Here is an 18,757-nt window from a genome sequence, read left to right as displayed (position 1 = left end):
ACCCTGACATAGATGACAAATCTATGAGAAACACCACTTTCTAATAGAACGTGCAGGTATGCCTATTAAGTTCAGTGATTCTCCTCTTAGGTTCTTATTGTGACTGTGGATGGCGTATCAAATTTACATTGGCACTTGTGAGTCTGTAAATTTGATTCGCATGGGCACCTTTTTTGACACGTAAAAGAACAATCTGCAGTTGTGTTACACACCTATCTGATAACAGGTCCTCTTGCTTCAACTCCAATAAGTGAATCTATCAATAAATGAAAAAAAAAAAAAATTATGTTATGAGAAGAAAGAAAAAATACTTATATTTTCTACTTATAAGAAAATACTTATACCAATTCCATAGATCTTGATTAATACCTCTACACGAGCACAGATAAAATATTTAAATATAAATTTTCAAATAATATATATGTATACATATATATATATATATATATATAATAGGATCACTAAACAATTGCAACAACCAGAAACATTGCCAGTAAGGCTAACTTGAGCGAGAGATTCTCCATTTCTTCTTTTTCTGTTTTAGCTTTCGAGAATAGATTAGGTAAAAAAACTTATATAAAATAGAAATGGATAGTTGTACAAGTGAAATTATTGTCTATTTTATATAAAAATGGTGAATTTATTTAGTGATATTTATAATGTGATTAAATATCATATTTATGATATCATAAAACATACAGTATGTTTTAATGAAATTTAAAAGATATGACGTTTATAGAATATTTATGAGAATATATTGAATTAATGGTTTTTTATATATGATAAAACTACTAAGCAATTAATGTTTGTTTCAAAAAAGAAATTCCCTTATAAAACATCATATTATTCACATTCTAAACTTCTTAACTATCCTCTCCAATTAACTTATTTTTTTAAAACCTCAAAAAAAAAAAAAAAAAAAAAAGACTTACAGGAATTGATATATCACAAAGACAGGCAAAGAATGCATGCAAGAGAGATTAAATCCTGTTAAGTACTTTTTTATATTTCAAAATTCATTGCAGAAATTGTTGTGTTTTGAAAATTTACTGAATATTCAAAACGAGAATTTCAAATCAGTAAAGTTAATTCTTGCTTCTCAAAAAGAAAAATAATGCCAATGCATACAGAGGAAAATGTGTTTAATGCCAATTCAATCATATTTGAATTTGATAAAATGGTTTAGCAGTGAAAACAGATGGTATAAATGATGGAATAATAATGCACAAGGAGAAAAATGACAGTGATGGGAGTTACCAAATGTAAAGAAGTTAATGATGCAAATGGTGCATTTGCATTCCCATACTTAGCAAACCAAACATATCTATCGTAGTGTTAGCAAAAATGTATATTTATAGAAGAATACCTTCACCTGTATAAAGGACCGACTTCCATCAAAATTTTAAAGGTCCTGGCAAAAACAAGCAAAACATGGCAAACTGTTTCTCTTTTCACTAAAAGCCAATGCCATATTATATAGACACAGGAAAACTAATTTATAAAGAAGCCACATAGAAGAATCGATACAATGCAACCCCGGCATCAGTATTTCCCTACTAGGAAGAGTACCATTTCCATATTAAACATGCATTATAGCTCTTGGTTATGTAGCTTTTGCGGGTGGTTTTTCCTTTTAGAACAAGAAGCCCCTGAATGTTAGCTGTGTCCAGAAGTGGAGACCTCTGTATTGCATACGGGACAGACCTGTAATCAATGAGCGACCTGCAATGTCATAGATATCTCCACAAGCTATGCTTCCAGGATAAATTCATATAAAATCATTTTCAAGCAACCAGTGAAATTCAAATATCTAGGCTCGACTTTTTGTCTGAGCATGTATTGTGTTTCTGTTACATTTATGATCTTAACTATTAATATATCAGTCAAATTACAACAGGACATGTACGACCACAACTGGTATGCGATGCTGCTACTCATGGAAAAAGCCATCAACTTACCTTGTTTATATTCAACCAATTGTTTATGCAATCTGAATGATAGGAATGTTTGCAGGAAAGCAATGTCAAGGTCTCCCCATCCTCAAAATCTAATCGGCAAATGACACATCTGCAAAAACACGGCACATTAACTTATTATCACATTAACATGACTCAGAAATGAAAATTTATAGTTTTAGGGGTTACGAATCATTGCTTCCATTCTGACTGCTTCCTGCTTTATAGTTTATTGAAGGCAAAGAAGCAATAGTATCAGCAGAAAGCCCTCTGCTCTCAGTTCCAACTACTTCACCCAGTGCAAGCAATTCCTGGAGTAGGTAACAATTTCCACATAAGTAAAGAACAATACACATGCAAGCAGTTTGTGTGCGTGTCTGTACATGCATGTGCTTAAACATACTTAGTCTGCACATATTTATGCAAGAGAGAGAGAGAGAGAGAGAACAGATCGAGACAGGGATGATTGTTTCAACTGGCTTACCTCATATGATAGTTCGTCAGGATCAACCTCCTCCCATGCATCCTACAGATTGAAGAGCACACAAATATTTAAAGAGATGGAATTTAGATAAACTCAACCAGGCCTTACTGGTACCAATTTGGTACAACTACATCAATCCCATTCCTCATGTTCAACTCTGCTTAGAAACAAAATTTGTATGCTGGAACTAAAGAAATGCAGTCAGATGCAAATACAAAATTTAATTTTTTTATAGAAGTGTTATTAACATCCACATATTCGAATCTGGTAACCGGCACAACATTAAAATTTAGTAAAGGCATCAGATCATCAGTTTAAGGATCATGAAGGTTTCTGAAAGAATAAATTCTAGAACTCGTGGCCATCCAATTGAAACATTTAAAAAACAAAAGGTTATAGGAGAACAAATGGAAAGGCAGCATAGGTGGAGCAAACTGACAGACATATGAGAATTGTCCACTCAATTGTCTTCCTCTAACAAAATGCAAAAACCAGCAGTTCATCCCCCCCCCCCCCCCCCCAGAGAAAGAGGATGAACAAAGGATGCACTTGAGAGAGATGGCTGTCGAGGGGCTCCTGAATCATAGCATCCCTGCTTCAGTATACTATCTATTTTGACGCAGTATTATCATACTATGCCACATCATAAGGTTCCAAACGGAAAATCACTTTAGTCAAAAAAGAAGAGGCTTTAAACACTTGGTTAGCCCCATCCTTTAAAAAAATAAAAAAAGATTATCTCTTGAAGTCTCATTTGCTTCCAGCTACAAAAAGCTTCCCATCAATCCTTAAGTCCCTCAGTCACTCTCAAAGAGACTCTAAATAGAGAAAGAATAAATGGATGCTATAGTGATATGTTTAAATGGAAGTGACCTAACCAAAAGGGAGAAAGCAACTCTCTAGCAATCTAGACGTTAATGGCGCGTTGGGTTCCCTGTATAAAGCGTGAATGCTAAAAGTGTAATAACTGTGTACTAGAGCCTGTAATATTGTTTAGTTGACTGAATTACAACTACTTCTTAATTGTGATAACTAAAGTTATAAACCTGATATATGTATGGGTAGTCATGATTTTGGATTATGGCATTGATTGTAATCACTCATTTTACTTTCAGAACCAATAATCCTACTCATCAATATAGATTTTAATTAATTAATTAATCAAATCTTTTTATTCTAAAAAATTAAGTATATTTGGAACTTTCTATTTATGACTTGATACTTAAAACATTTTAATTAATTGAAGATATTTTTTTAATTTTTAAAAAAAAATTAGTAAAAAAAAAATCTAAAGTAATCTCAATAATTAAGAAGTTTTGTGTGTTAATACATGTTCAAGCAGTTTCAGGTTGCAATGTTAATTTATCAAAGTCAGAGTTAGTTCAGGTTGTTGATAATAGGGTATTGCCACTTTCCCAGCATTCTGAGATGTCGCAATGCAAGGCTTCCTATGAAGTATTTTCCTTTGCAACTTGGTACAAATTCAATGAGACTCTTAGGATTCAGCAGTTAACAGATTTAAGTCTTGCCAGGCAGGATAGAAAAGGAGTCCATTGTCAAAGGGAGGTAGGTTAGTGCACATTAAAAGCTCTTTGACTAACATCTTCATTTACTTCATGTTTTTGCTGACAATTCCAATTAGTGTGGCAAAGGACTGGAAGCCATATACTGTAGGTTTCTTTGGGGTGACTTCAAGGAGAAAATATCACCTTGTAGATTGCGGGGTTATGAAAATGCCAGTTCCGAGAGGCAGTTTGGGCTTGAGATCTCTGATTGAATTCAATAAGGCCCTTCAAGGAAGTAGTTAGGGAAATTCATGTGTGAGCATGGTAGTTTTTGGAGAAGAGTGATTGCGGCAAGTATGACTTGGAATGCTTGGCTGATACACAAAAAGTTCCTGGAGAATTGTATTATGTTGGTTTATGGAAGAGGATTTGCATGGGAAAGAGGGAGTTTCAATCTAGGAGTTCAATCATTTAGAGGGTGGTGTGGCCATGACAGAAGGTGGAAATATTGTGGGAATGAGTGGATTGAAGTGGGCTTCTGTGTCAACAATTTCCCACAATTTAGGCCATTATCTGCAACAAAGAGGGCAAGGTCAGAGACTCATTCTCGGCTTTCCCTGGTCGGTCCTGAACTATTAAGCTGACCAAGAACCTAAACGACTGGGAGATATATGACATATGAGGTTCCTTAAAGCTACTCACAAGTGGTAGTTTCTAGTGTATTCAGGGTTGAACCAATTTGGAGAATGAACTCAAGGGAAGCATTCACAGTCAAGTCTCATTACCTGCACATGTCCAGGGGAGATGGGAGGTGTGAGAATTTCCCATCTAGGATGATTTGGAAAGTAAAGACAACACCTAGAATGGCTCTTTTTTTTCTTAGAACGTGGTGGGGGGAGCACATATTAAGGCCAAATAGGCTGATAAAGACGGAAAAGATCTTGGTGAAAAGATGATACTTGTGCAAGGGCAAAGCAAAATCTTGTAATCATATTCTCACTTGGTGTCCTTCCACATATCAATTATGTTCTTTTCCATGTGGTCTTTTGGGTTTGCAATGGGTGATAACTAGTTCGATGAGGGGCTATTGAGAGTTATCAAATGTGATAAGCATTCTCTAGGCCTTATTCCTTTAGCTACCTTTTGAGTCATTTAGAATGAGAGAAACAGAAGAGCTCTAACGCATAGAGGCTAATTTTGATAGATTCAAGGATGTTTGGTTCCGAACACTAAGCTTTTTAATTAGGGATCTCCACTGTATGTTAGTGAGGATCTTTGGGACCTCGTAGGTATTATGTTACAGCTATAATTTTTTAATATACAGGCTGCATCCTTGGTGCCAATAAATATATAGCATTTTTTACTCAAAAACAGTTGAGAGGTTTCTGGAATAATTATATAAAATTTTATGATATTATTAAATTAAAATAACATGAAATAAAAATTAAAATATAACATTTATAAATTTTTCTTTCAAAAAAATATAGTACTGGTAAATTTATTAATTAAAATACTTATATGAAAGTTTAATGATGCAATATTATATACATTTTGTAGAAAATAAGAAGAAATTAGATTGTATATTTTCTGTTTCTTTTTTATTAGCTGTATACGGAGGAAGTTACAAACAGATTTCCTCATCCGCATAAAATTGTTAGAATCTTGTTAGAATTTGTTGGGTTTGTTAGCATTTAGGGTGTATAAATACCCATTATTCATGATGGAAAGAATAGATGAGAAGCAACATTTCCTCTCAAATTTCTTCATGGTATCAGAGTCATACCTGATACAAAAAGAGTGATCCCTGCTAAGTTGTAATCACAAATGGCCACAGGTGAGCTTCTGTCTTCTCCAGAGGTCTCCTTTGGTTTCTATCATCACACAGCAACAAGCAACGTTGCAAGTGAGATGTCTTCGTCCTACATCCTGACACAAACTCAACGACAGTAATTACCTACAACGGTCGTCCTCTGTCCGATTGTTCATCCGGAAGAAGGGTCGCTATGGACATCTTACTGGCGAAGTTGCATCTCCTCCAGCGACTGACACAAGCGCTCGCGTATGGGAGATTGAAGACAGCATGGTGATGTCGGGGCTCATCACGTCAATGACCCCAGAAATTGGAGAGAATTTTTTACTCTATGAAACTGCTTACAAAATCTGGAAAGCAACTCAGGAATTTTACTCCAGCAAAGAAAACACTTCCGCTATTTTCGAAATAGAGTCCGCGCTTCATGATCTTCGGCAAGGCGAATTAAGCGTCACTCAGTATTATAACGTCTTAACTCGTAACTGGCAGCAAATGGATACATTCGAAGAGCGTCGATGGAGCTGCCTCGAAGACGCGAAGAACTTCAAATCGTTCGTTGAAGAAAAATGCGTCTTCAAATTCTTGCTGGGTTTGAACAGGAACCTCGACGAGATTCGGGGACGCGTGCCGAGTACCAAACCCTTGCCAAGTCTTCGGGAGGCGTTCTCTGAAGTCCGACGCGAAGAGAGCCGCAGGAAGGTCATGATGGGTGATGTTAAGCAAACTCATCTGGCCGAAAACTCTTCAGCGTTCACAACCCGAGTTGTCGACGCTCGGACGAATACGACGAGGCCCTGGTGTGATTACTGTAAAAAGCTAGGGCACACTCATGAGCGCTGCTGGAAGCCTTCGGGTGAATAGAAATCATCCAAGGCAAAAACCTCAAGCAAGCATCAGGGCAATCATGTAATTGCCAAAGAAATGCCCTCTGATGCAGTGGAGAGCAACCCCTTCAGTCCTGAACAGCTGTAAGCCCTCTAAAATATTTTGTCTAAAAATTACTACCCAATCAGTGCCTCTATGGCACACAAAAATTACTACCCAGTCAGTGCCTCTATGGCACACAAAGGTAATATCCTTAGTTTATCTGTTTTTTTAGAAAAAGGACAAGTGTAGGTAGCAGATTCTAGAACTTCTGACCATATGAGTGGAGATGCCTCAATGTTTCAGAAATACAGCAAGTGTGAAGAAGTTTTTTCAATCAGAATTGCTGATAATTCTCTTTCAAAAGTAGCTGGAATGGGCTCTGTAAATTTATCTCCAAATTTAACTCTGTGTTCAGTTCTCCATGTTCCAAATTTGAATTGTAATTTACTATCAGTTAGTAAGTGATGTGAAGATTTAAAATGTACCGCAAAATTTGTTTCTAATATATGTGAATTTCAGAACTTGGACTCAGGATGGACGATTGACAGTCCTAGGATGAGCTCAGGATTATATCTGCTTCAAATCAACACTTCTAAAGGACAAGCTCACAAAGTAGTATGTGCAAACTCTGTTTCTGCAAATAATAACCATGATATCATGTTATGCCATTATACATTAGGACATCCAAATTTCATGTACCTAAAAAATGATGTTTCTTTCACTATTCAAAGAAAAAGATCCAGTTTCTTTTCAGTGTGAAGTATGTCAATTTTCTAAACATGTTCGAAGTTCATTCCCTAATTTACCATACAAATCATCAAAACCGTTTACATTGATTCATAACGATGTATGGGGACCCTCCAAAGTCCCTAACATCACCAGAACTAGATGGTTTGTATCTTTTATTGATGACCATACAAGAATTATGTGGGTGTTTCTCATGAAAGAAAAATCAGAAGTTGAACCTCTATTTAAAAAATTCCATACAATAATTCGAACCCAATTTCAGGCTACCATCCAAGTGTTGAAATATGATAATGCTTGTGAATATTTTGAAGCCACCCTTGAAAAATACTTTATTGATCATGAAATTATTCACCAAAGCTCTTGTGTTCATGCTCCACAGCAAAACGGTATAATCGAAAGGAAAAATAGACATATTCTTGAAGTAGCTATATCAATTATGTTCACCACTCATGTACCAAAATTCCTCTGAGCAGAGGCAGTTCTTTCTGCTACCTACCTGATAAATCGGATGCCCTCCCGGATCTTACAATTTCAATCACCTTACGCCATTCTTTCACAAACCTTTCCTACATCTCATATTTTAAATACATTACCACTCAAAATTTTTTGTTGTTCAGCTTATGTCCATATTCACAGACACTTCCGTGGGAAACTTGACCCAAGAGTCATAAAATGCATTTTTGTTGGGTACTCCGTTAATCAAAAAGGCTACAAGTGTCTAGTTCCGAAAATTCATCGCTTCTATAATACAATGGATGTCATTTTTTTAAAACCAACATTTTTACCCCATAACTGATATTCAGGGAGAGACATTTACTCAGAAATATCAGTTATGGGATGTGAGTATACCTCTTCTATATTCACAAAGTCATTTCTCACCAGACAAACCTTCCCTAAAACCTGAACCAAAACTAATTACAGAGAACACATTACCTGCAGCTAGTGAGCTACATATCTATACTAGAAGAAACAAAGGAAAAGCACCTGAATCATCCAAGCCCTGTTATGAATCCACCCTTGATTTAGGTAATGTAATCTCTGCTCCTACTTCAAATACTAATATTGATGTTCCTATTGTTTTAAGAAAGAGGACTCGAACATGCACTAAACATCTTAAATAGGACTATGTTTCTTTGAACAAGCTATCTTCGAAGCATCATGCTTTTATATGCAGGATAGACAGTAGTTCACCAGAGTCCAAAATAATTCATGAAGTTTTGGAAATACCTGAATGGAAGATAGCTGTTCGAGAAGAAATCAAGGCACTTGAAAAGAATAAGACATAGGAATTAGTGGATCTACCTCCAAGAAAGCACCAAGTGGGGTGCAAATGGGTCTTCACAACTAAGTATAATCCAAATGGGAGTGTGAATCGGTATAAGACTCGCCTGGTAACCAAAGGCTACACTCAGTCATATGGAGTAGACTATCAGGAGACCTTTGCTCCAGTAGCTAAACACAATACTATTACTTCTTTCACTTGCATCTAATCTTGATTGGTCACTTTGCCAACTAGATGTGAAAAATGAATTTCTTAATGGTGATTTAGAGTAAGAAGTATATATGGATATACTACCAGGGTTTGAACTAATAAACAATCTTCATAAAATATATAAATTGAATAAATCACTCTATGACTTAAAACAATCTCCAAGAGCATGGTTTGATAGATTCACAAGAGCTGTAAAACATGAAACAATCAAATCATACACTATTTGGCATTGCACCTAGGTAAGAAAGCCATTTTGATTGTATACGTTGATGACATCATTCTTACAGATGATCGTGTTGAGTAGATTCAGAAACTCAAGCAATTCCTAACCCAAGAATTTGAAATTAAATATCTAGATATACTAAAGTACTTTCTTGGTATGGAAATGGCTAGATCCAAGAAAAGAATTTCAATATCTCAACGAAAATACGTTCTGGATCTCCTAAAGGAGACTGGGATGCTAGGAAGCAAGCCTGCTGACACTCCTATGGATTCAACCATTAAGCTTGGATCCAAAAACAATGATAAAACAGTTGATAAAGGGAGGTACCCAAAAGACTCGTTGGGAAGTTTATCTACCTAGCACATACAAGACCTGACATCAACTTTGCATGAGTACAGTAAATCAGTTCATGAATCAGCTAACTGAGGAATACACGAGACCTGTGTATAGAATTCTAAGATATCTTAAAAAGATTCCTGGACAAGAGTTGTTCTTTTAAAAGACAAATAGAAGAGATGTTGAAATTTACACTGATACAGATTGGGCAGGCTCTACAAATGAGAGAAGATCTACATCAAGATATTGTACTTACGTTTGGGGGAACCTGGTCAACTAGCGAAGTAAGAAACAGTCAATTGTATCTCACAACAGTGCAGAATCTGAATTTAGGGCCCTTACTCATGGAATATGTGAAGGTATGTGGTTAAAGAGAACACTTGTCGAATTAAAGGCTCCTAACAACGTACCTATGAAGGTGTAGTGCGACAATCAATCAACCATCCATATGGCCAAGAACCCCGTACATCATGACAGAACCAAACATGTGGAGATCGATCGTCATTTTATCAAAGAGAAATTAGAAAATGGAACTATAACACTGATGCACATTTCAATCAGTCAACAGATTGCGCACGTTCTAACGAAAGCTCTACCTAAAAGAACCTTCGATGATATAATATCCAATCTAGATTTACTCAACATATATAATTTGAGGGGGAGTGTAAAAAATAAGAAGAAATTAGGTTGTATATTTTGTGTTTCTTTTTTATTAGCTATATACGGAGGAAGTTACAAACAGATTTCCTCCTCCCCATAAAATTGTTAGAATCTTACTAGAATTTGTTGGGTTTTTTAGCATTTAGAGTGTATAAATATCCATCATTCATGATGAAAAGAATAGATGAGAAGCAACATTTCCTCTCAAATTTCTTCACATTTATTAATATATAGGAGTAACATACATACATATTTTTAATAAATCCAATAAAAGGGGTAATATAGTCATTTACAGCTTACTAAAATTTTAATCCAACCTCTAACAATATGGAAACACATAGCATAATGGGATTATAATAATTTATCACTAATTATGGACCAAACATCAGAATATAACGTAAATTCTATTACAACATTATTCTATTACTATTGAATAGATATTACATCCTAATTTTATTTCATTTAGCCAACATAACATGCTATCAGAGAAGAATGAAGCGATGATTACCACGAAGCAATTTAGCCAGTATTAATTTTGAGAACCAAGTTGTTAGAATTTTGGATGAGTTGATTGGGAGTATAGTCCTAGGTATGATACTTCTGTTGTTTTGTTATAATTTGACCAGATGACTCTACCCTCTAGCATATGCGAGCCAAGCAGCGTGAAGCTCCACAAAATGAAGTTGTTGAGGAGGATTAAAAATTGCATTGATTTTAGCAAACATTGCATTCTTGGGAAACAAAATAAGATAAGCTCAAAAGTAAGGACACATTAAGAGTACATACATGCAGATAGTAAGTAGTCAAGCCAAGACACCAGCAAAAGGTGGAGCTAGATACTTCAGAAGTCCCATTATGATTTTTTCCAGAAAAGTTTGGATTTATTTCACGTGAGAAAAGTCTGAAGTAGTCTCACTTCAAACAATTGAAAACCAAGGCTGAATGACATACAGAAAAACACGTTAAATATGTCGGGTCTGACAACAAAGGGGAGTAATAAAGTCAAGAATCTTTCGACTTTTGGCAAGAAAGAAGGACATGATGCAATTCATTGCACTTGCAGAAAGAATGAACAAAACATTACTTGAAAGCGCCAGGACATGAGACAAAGCAGCTAACACAGCCGGCTCCGTTGATAACAGGTCATGTTCGCCAAAATTAAAATAACGAAAGGTAGCTAACGAAGTATAGATAGATAAAAAAGATGGACTATTATAAAATTAGAACATTTTGTTGCCCAGCCTATGCAAATATCCCAGTGAATTGCAGTTTAAATCGGATGTCAACTCAAGAAAATGCATCTTTGAGAATTAACCAAAGAGAAGTAAAGATTACAAAATGTTGGATCCAAAAGAAGGGAAGATGATGGTTAGCAGAGATCTAAACTTTGATGGAACAAAGCTAAAGCAAAATCCTGCTCATGAAGATGTTTCTTCAATGTACAAGGTCCCAAAATACAGGTGGAGTTAAGTGCTTTAGGAAAATCATCTCAAACAACATATCAGTCAAATGACGATAATAGTGACACCCAGTTTTCTTAGATTGAATAGAAACAGACCCGATTTCACAACATTGCCATTGGAAGACGACCTAGACACATCCTATGAGGTATGCCGATGAAACATCTTTTGCTCTATTAACTAGTTCTGAAGAACTTTGTTCCTTTCAGGAAGCAATTTCCATTCCAGAGAAAGACTTAGATGGAACCTATGTTTGAAGAGGTGGAGACTCTACACAAAAACCAATCATGGGAGTTAGATGAACTTCAAGACAAAAAGGGACATTGAAGTCTCTACACAAAGCCAATCATGGGAGTGAGATGAACTTTCAGGAGGAAAAGGAAAAGTAGATGCAAGTTAATATATAAAATGGAGGGAGCCATAAAAAGGGAAAGTCACAGATCCAAAGCAAGATTAGTTGCAAAAGAGTACTCACAAAAAGAAGGGATAAACTAAAATAAGTATTCTCTCCCATTGTAAGGCATACTTCCATTAGGTTTTTTAGGCCTTGAATAGCTCAATTTTATTTACAACTAGAGTAGCTAGATGTAAAAGTCACCTTTCTACATAGCAAGTTGAAAGAGCAATATACATGGGAGAGCCAAGGGGTTTAAAAGAAGCTTGGGAAAAAAAGACTGTTTGCGAGCTCAGAAATCAATGTATATATTGAAGCAATCCTCTATGTTTAACATATATGACGAGTATCAGCTTCACCCGCTTTGACTATGATTGTTGTCTATCTTAAGGTTTTGAATAAATGAGCATATATTTTCTATTAATTGATGTTGATGATCTGTTGATTGTTTCCGGCACATAGCGATATGAACAACCTTAAACCTTCAGTAAGCAAAGACATGAAAGAAGATTTCCATCTCTACATAGATATCTATAGAGACAAGAAGATTTGGGTCTCATAAGAAGGTACTGGAGAGGTTTGGCATGGACAATGCAAATCAAGTTTGTACCCCATTGCAGATCACTTCAAGCTGTCAAGTTTACAGTGTCCCAAACAGATGAGGATGTGGAATTGACATCAAAGATCCGTTACGCTAATACGATCAGATGTTCAATGTATAAAATGGTGTGCCTGGCTAGACCTAATGCACACAATTACTGCAGTTAGCAAATTCATGGTTAATCCGTGTAAGAAAACTTAACAAGCCATCAAAGGAGTTCTTAGGTATTTGAGAGATACATGCGATTATGGTATTTGTTGCATCACTACACAGGTTTTTTTTTGGGATATGAAGATGAAGATTATGCAGGTGATTTTGATATTAGAAAATCCATCACGAGATTGTTTACATTAGCAAATGGCCCAACAAGTTGGAGGTTACATTGTTAAATGTTATTGTTACATCAACAACAGAGGTAGAGTATATACTAACCACACGTTGCAGAAAATGTGTTATGGTTTAGAGGATTGGTTTAAGCTATGGGATTAGTACAGCAAACTCTTCAACTACATAGCAATAGTTTTTAAAAATTAAAGATAAAAAATCATCTCTAATCCTATAGCAATAGTCAATTATATTTGTTATAAATAATCACGTCTGCCATGCTCGTACCAAGGACATAGACGTGTTCTCACAAAATTAGGGAATCAATAACTTTAGGTGACATTTCATTATTGAGAGTGGGTACAGAGAATAATGCAGCAAATGTATTACTAAAGGTGCAACCTATGACGTTCAAACATTGTCTGAACTTGCTTGATGTTGCTTGCTTTAGAGTATTGCCAAGGCAGGCCCAAAGGTGAAGGATTGGATCTTTGAGTTTCTTCAAAACTCATAAATATTTATGAAGGTGGAGAATGTTGATTTCTGACTCATTCAAATGATTTAATGCGTGTATTTAGGTCCTTGTAAAAGGAGGGGTTCCTAGAGGTGCAGAGGGAAAACTCTTGCAGTACAGTATAATATTTTTTGGACTTTGGGTGATTTTCTATTATAGAAGCATTCTTGTAAAATTGAGTTTTTTTCCCTATATATAGAAACAATGCTAGTCGAGAAATTCTCTTTACTGGGGCAAAATATTGTGAATCCCTTTCCATCTACCGTGACTTATTTGTGTCAAGTAAATACTCTAAATATGAGAACAAGTGGCCATGTCTCACTTCTCATTGCTTCAGGAGAAATGGCAACTCCTTATAGTACCAATAAGTTTCCACATTACCCTTGGTTCTTTTTGTCACCCATTTTTTGCTATATAAGACACCTGATGTAATGCAAAAGAGGATAATGTATTATTTTGGAATAAACTTTGAAGCATATTGCTCCCTAAATTTCTCTGTATTCTCTTATACCCATCTCTCCTTACATTTCTCAACTCTTTTCCCTCTCCCTTTCCCACACATTTGTTAATTTCTCTCTTCCCCTTCTAGTCTCTTCTCTTTAGACCTTGAAGATTTTTCCAGAATAGAGTGCACCTTTATTGCTAGCGGATGTGTAATTGTGAAACTTATCTTTATATCACTTCTACATAAAAGTTTTATCTCCCCATTGACAATAAGAAAGGAGGTCGTTGCAGAGAGATAATCCCTAATCTAGTTCCTTCAACCCAAAACCTTTTGTAAGCATAACCTTATCCCAGAACCCTCATAGTAACCTATCAAAGGCCTTCAAGGTCCAACATCGACACCAAGCCCTTACCTTTTAATCATTTAACATCCTTACCCGCTCCATTGCCTGAGAGAAGCATCAATAATTTTCCTTATCACAAGAGCAATATGATTTTCCTTATCTCAAGGGCATAACTTTGATATAATTTTATAAATACTTGTTACCAGACATGTGGGATTATAGTCAGTAACTTTAATGTACCTATCATTTTTTGGCAACTCAAGTGAAGGTGGAAGTCATCGGAACCAATATCTAAGCTAATGTTAGAAAGAATTCAGAAGCTACAATCTTTATCAGTTCATCGATTGTAAAATCTTAATCATTGTACCCATCCTCCCACTTCTGTATGGTGCAGGCTGTTTAGATAATTCCCGCTCCTCTTTATCACAAGTCCATAGTAAGGAAGTTGACCTTGATGCCAATTTTTAGTTAAAGAAATGAAGACCCTCCCACCCCTCCAGCCAAAAAAAAAAAAAAGAAGGCCAACACCACCTGACATGTGCATACCATATGACTTAAGAAAATTTGGTTCCATTTGCATTTAGTTGAACAATTTGATACCTGAGAATTATGACGATGATCTTCTACACCCTCACCTCCTGCAGTGGCTAACTCTAAAACAGTAAGCATAATTGCAAAGCATCAACAAGAAAACAATGGAAAAAGAGTTATATGATAGTAATGAACACTAACGATCATTTATGCCAGCCAGAGCCAACAATCTGGCAGCCATTTCTCTTTCTTCAGCTTCCTGCAGGGCTCTTGCATAGGCTTCGTCACTGGAATAAACACCGGGGTCAACTTCAGCAGTGGCACTATCATTCTCTTCAATACTGTTGTCAGCATTCACATCAAATGCATCTTCCTCATCATCCAAATCAGTGCCATCATATTCATCATCCTCATCTTCATCCCTATCAGTATCATCATTGGGATCATCAAATTCATCCTCCTCGTCATGCAAATAGCTTCCCCCTTCCCAACTTCCATAATCACTCCCATCATGGTTCATCCTCAGCATCATGTAAGCCCTCTCCTAATTATAAATGAATCAAACTCCCAAATAAAACAACAAGTTGAATATTGCAGAACCAAACATGCTCCTGATTATAAATGAATAAAACTCCCAATAAAACAACAGACTGAATATTGCAGAACCAAATATAAAAAAAAAAAAAAAAAAAAAAACATCAAGAAACTTCAGACATTAGTTCTAGGTGCATAACATTATTCCACACATGGTTTCACCAATTCCAAAAAATTTCAGGTTTACACTACTTGAAATCTCATACCTAATGTTAAGGTTTCCAAAGTAAGAAGGCGCCAACACAAGGGTCTTAAATTCAGCGTTCAAAAAAGTGTGTCCAGTACTTGACAAAGTTAGAATAATAACTAAATAATAAAAAGATTTTCCCAGTTTTACATAGGAATTGTTAATTGGCATGAACTAGTCGAGGGTGCATAAGTTCGAAAGTCGGGGGAAAAAAAAAATAAACTGAGAAAACTATTCACCCATACAACTCTCCAACCAAACAAAATGTGATAAAACTTCGAACTTCATCTCCATATCCTCGCTCAGGAGGAAATGAAAAAGGAAAAGATTGCATAAAGTGTTAATTGGAAATTATGCCAAGAAGCAAGTTAGAAATCTCGAATATTAAATCGCAAAAAAAAACCCCTAAAATCAAAATCAACACGCATACAAAGAAAGAGAAAGGAGTGATAACCTGTTCTTGAAGGGTACGGGCAAGAGCTAGGTCAGCGTCGATTTGGCTGAGATTAGTGAAAGGAGTTCTTGAGGAGGAACGATTAGGCTGGTCCAAGTTGGATCGAGTTTCCGCCTCCTCTTCCTCCTCGTCGCCTTGGGTTACCGTTTCAGAGTTGAAATCGTTAGGGTTGTCTACTTGTTCTCGTCTATGAGCGTCCTCCTCGTTGTTGTTGGCGGCCATTTTTCCATCTTCTTGTGAAGGTTGCTTGGTGCCGAGGTTATCATTGTTGTGGGTGTTGTTCTCCATCAGCTTGAATCAAAATATTTCTTGATTTTGAGTCAAGCAAAGATTATTACTTGCGAGTGTCCTGAAAATGAAAAGATAAAAACAAAAGAGATCCGCAAGCTCGATACGAATCAAAAATAATTCAAGAATCCACAAAGGAACAGAGGTAGCATATGAATGATTAGAGGGAGAGGGGGGAGAAGGATATGTAAGTATATGGGTGTGTGTATGTATCGAGAGAGAGAGAGAGAGAGGGACGTGAAAATTATGGGTGGGGCGGTTTGAGTTTGATAGAATACTATCGGTAACGTTAAAAAGATTCCAGAGAAAGTATACGAGGAAATTAATTTTTAAAAAATTAAGAAGAATTATTTTTTTGTTTAAATTTTTTTATTTTTGGAAATATTTTTAATTAGTTATTATCTCTTGAAAAAAATTTAACATTGTTAGTCTTTGTATATATAGCATGGGACGTGTTTTTTTTTTTTTTTTTTTTTTTTGGTCTACGGTATCTCATATAAAATTTAAATGATATTTACGTGCAATTCACGAAAAACATTATGTTTCCTTAAATGTCTTGTTTTTTTTTCTTCGTCCTCCATCTTTGAATTTCAACCCAAGTTCATTCTTTGTTGCTATTCTACTCATCCATAGTCTTCTCTACGCTTTTCTCTGTAACTCATGGATCTTTTCCTTTCCAAATCCTCACAACTCCTTCCTTCTCCTTCTCAAATTGTCCCTTTTCGGAATCGTCTCCCCAGCCATGGCTTCACCTTCGTATTGATGTCCCACGTTGGTATGTGTATGTATGTATATGTTTGTGTGTGGAGCAGATGCATGATCTGTAACGGCCCCGGAAATTTAAAATGAAATATGTGTATTAAAAATGTCAAATGCGGAAGCGTAATAAAAATTTTGATTAACATCTCTTACACTAAAACCAAAAACGTGCTCAAAGTATAAAAGAACAAATTAACTAAAAGAGAAACTCGAAAATAAAAACTATAAATATAACTACGGAGTCTTTAGGCGTCCCTTTCGCCGTCTTCCTGCGGAACGGGCTCGGGAACAATGTCTTCTTGATCTGAAATGGTTAAATAAGGAATGAGCTACACTAGCCTAGTAAAGACATCACCCTATCTCACCGCCACGGAGGTAAAAGTGGGTAGAAAACACAAAAAGACCAATGGAGCATAATTTATAACAAATTCTTTTATCAATAATAAAATCCTTTATTGTCCACTTACCTCGGTGAAGTTCATAAAACAACATACGAAAGCAATAACATTATCATCATCATGAAATCATATGAATTGTATAACATAATACTTACCACGCCTTTGCATTTCAATCATTACACAACATATTTTCCTCATTTACCAGCCTATTAGTATCCATGGGGATCCATAGAGGTCCCGTTACCTGTGAACCCTTAACATTTGTAATCAAATTCCAGGGCCGTCCCCATACCCCGTCCGGTATGGGCGCCAAAACCATAAACCTCAATACCCCATCCGGTATGAGGGTGAAACGGGCTGTCCCCATACCCCGTCCGGTATGGGCGCCAAAACACATAAGTTCTCCATACCCCGTCCGGTATGAGAGACCACAATCCCGATAGGGTTCCCTACGGACCCGGTCCGTCCACCATCTCCCAGGATATCTAGTCAAGCTGACCACATTATCCAATTATCAATTTACGTAACCTTTTATTCCCTTTTTGCTCAGTCAGTATCATCAAATCACACACAAACAAGCAAACCAGTAATTTATGTCAAACAAGACAACACACAACATCGAGTTCTCAGTCATTCAACCCAAAATCAATAAAACAGTGATATATGCACACGAAACTATGAAATAAAAACTACAAGCGGCGGCAATTCGCCTCGAGTTGGCCGTTTTCGGCCGAATTCAGCCACACTTGCATCGGTCCCTGCGATAAAACAACCCTGGGGCCCTCGGTGGGCCAAAAAATTACGAAAAATCGAAGCTTACCAGCGGCGGTGCTCTCGGGTGCGGTGGCTCTCCGGCGTGAATCGTGTTTTGGTGATTTGGCTCAGATTAACCTGTAGAGAAAAGAACGGTGATCACAGTGGTATAAAATTTGCATCGAACGGAGGCCGGGAAGGGCCTTATCGGAGGCAAAAATCGAGGAGAGGCGCAGCGGCGCCGCTGGGTTTCGACTGAGTTTTCCGGCTGTTTGGCCGGTGGTTTGGCCATATGCGGACTCAGCGTCGAAAAACGAGCAAGGGGGAGAAAAATTACCTCGATCAGCGGTCGAAAACTTCCCCGGTGCGGCGGCGGGTGGCGGCGGCCGGCTCCTCCGGCGACTGGTTCTTCTTCTCCAACAAGCACTGGCGGCTAGGGTTTCTTTGGTCAGGTGTGGGTGGGGGTATTTATACCCTTCGCCTTTTAATCTTGACCGTCCATCAAGATCGAATCTGGCCCGTTCGATCGCGATTTAATTGGGATTAAATCTGGATTGTTCATCGCGATGCAATCTAGGCCGTCCGTGCGCGTGAATCTGGGCCGTCCATGCGCGCGGGAACGGATCTGGGCCG

The 18,757-nt window shown here is 36.8% G+C and overlaps 1 protein-coding gene across 4 annotated transcripts; it reads right to left on the bottom strand.

The window, feature by feature from the left end:
* Positions 1–1,335: 1,335 nt before the first annotated feature.
* Positions 1,336–16,489, bottom strand: LOC110809290 (RING/U-box superfamily protein). Of its 4 annotated transcripts, none has more exons than XM_088221851.1 (7): positions 15,927–16,489; positions 14,893–15,235; positions 14,761–14,813; positions 2,440–2,481; positions 2,145–2,266; positions 1,959–2,067; positions 1,336–1,722 (listed from the first exon to the last, which is right to left on the bottom strand). In XM_088221851.1, exons 1-7 carry the CDS (start codon positions 16,212–16,214, stop codon positions 1,711–1,713), a joined length of 969 nt encoding a protein of 322 aa, XP_088077977.1. In that variant the 5' UTR covers positions 16,215–16,489; the 3' UTR covers positions 1,336–1,710. The 4 variants fall into 4 exon arrangements, with proteins under 4 accessions (XP_088077977.1, XP_088077973.1, XP_088077974.1 ...); XM_088221847.1 differs by having other exon boundaries at positions 1,336–1,704; positions 15,927–16,488; XM_088221848.1 differs by having other exon boundaries at positions 1,336–1,704; positions 14,761–14,807; positions 15,927–16,488.
* Positions 16,490–18,757: the final 2,268 nt, after the last annotated feature.

The sequence above is a fragment of the Carica papaya genome, chromosome 6, assembly GCF_054855325.1.
Source record: "Carica papaya isolate Zhongbai chromosome 6, ASM5485532v1, whole genome shotgun sequence".
Taxonomy (NCBI): Eukaryota; Viridiplantae; Streptophyta; class Magnoliopsida; order Brassicales; family Caricaceae; genus Carica; species Carica papaya.
This window is presented reverse-complemented; position numbering and strand designations above follow the sequence as displayed.

Bases quoted from the DNA above. Each gene is read 5' to 3' on its own strand.
- LOC110809290 (XM_088221847.1), bottom strand. From the start codon at position 16,214: ATGGAGAACAACACCCACAACAATGATAACCTCGGCACCAAGCAACCT. The intron at 2,267-2,439 runs GTAAGCCAGTTG...TACCTACTCCAG, and splicing joins CTGACGAACTATCATATGAG to GAATTGCTTGCACTGGGTGA. The intron at 2,068-2,144 runs GTAACCCCTAAA...GTGTTTTTGCAG, and splicing joins CAGAATGGAAGCAATGATTC to ATGTGTCATTTGCCGATTAG.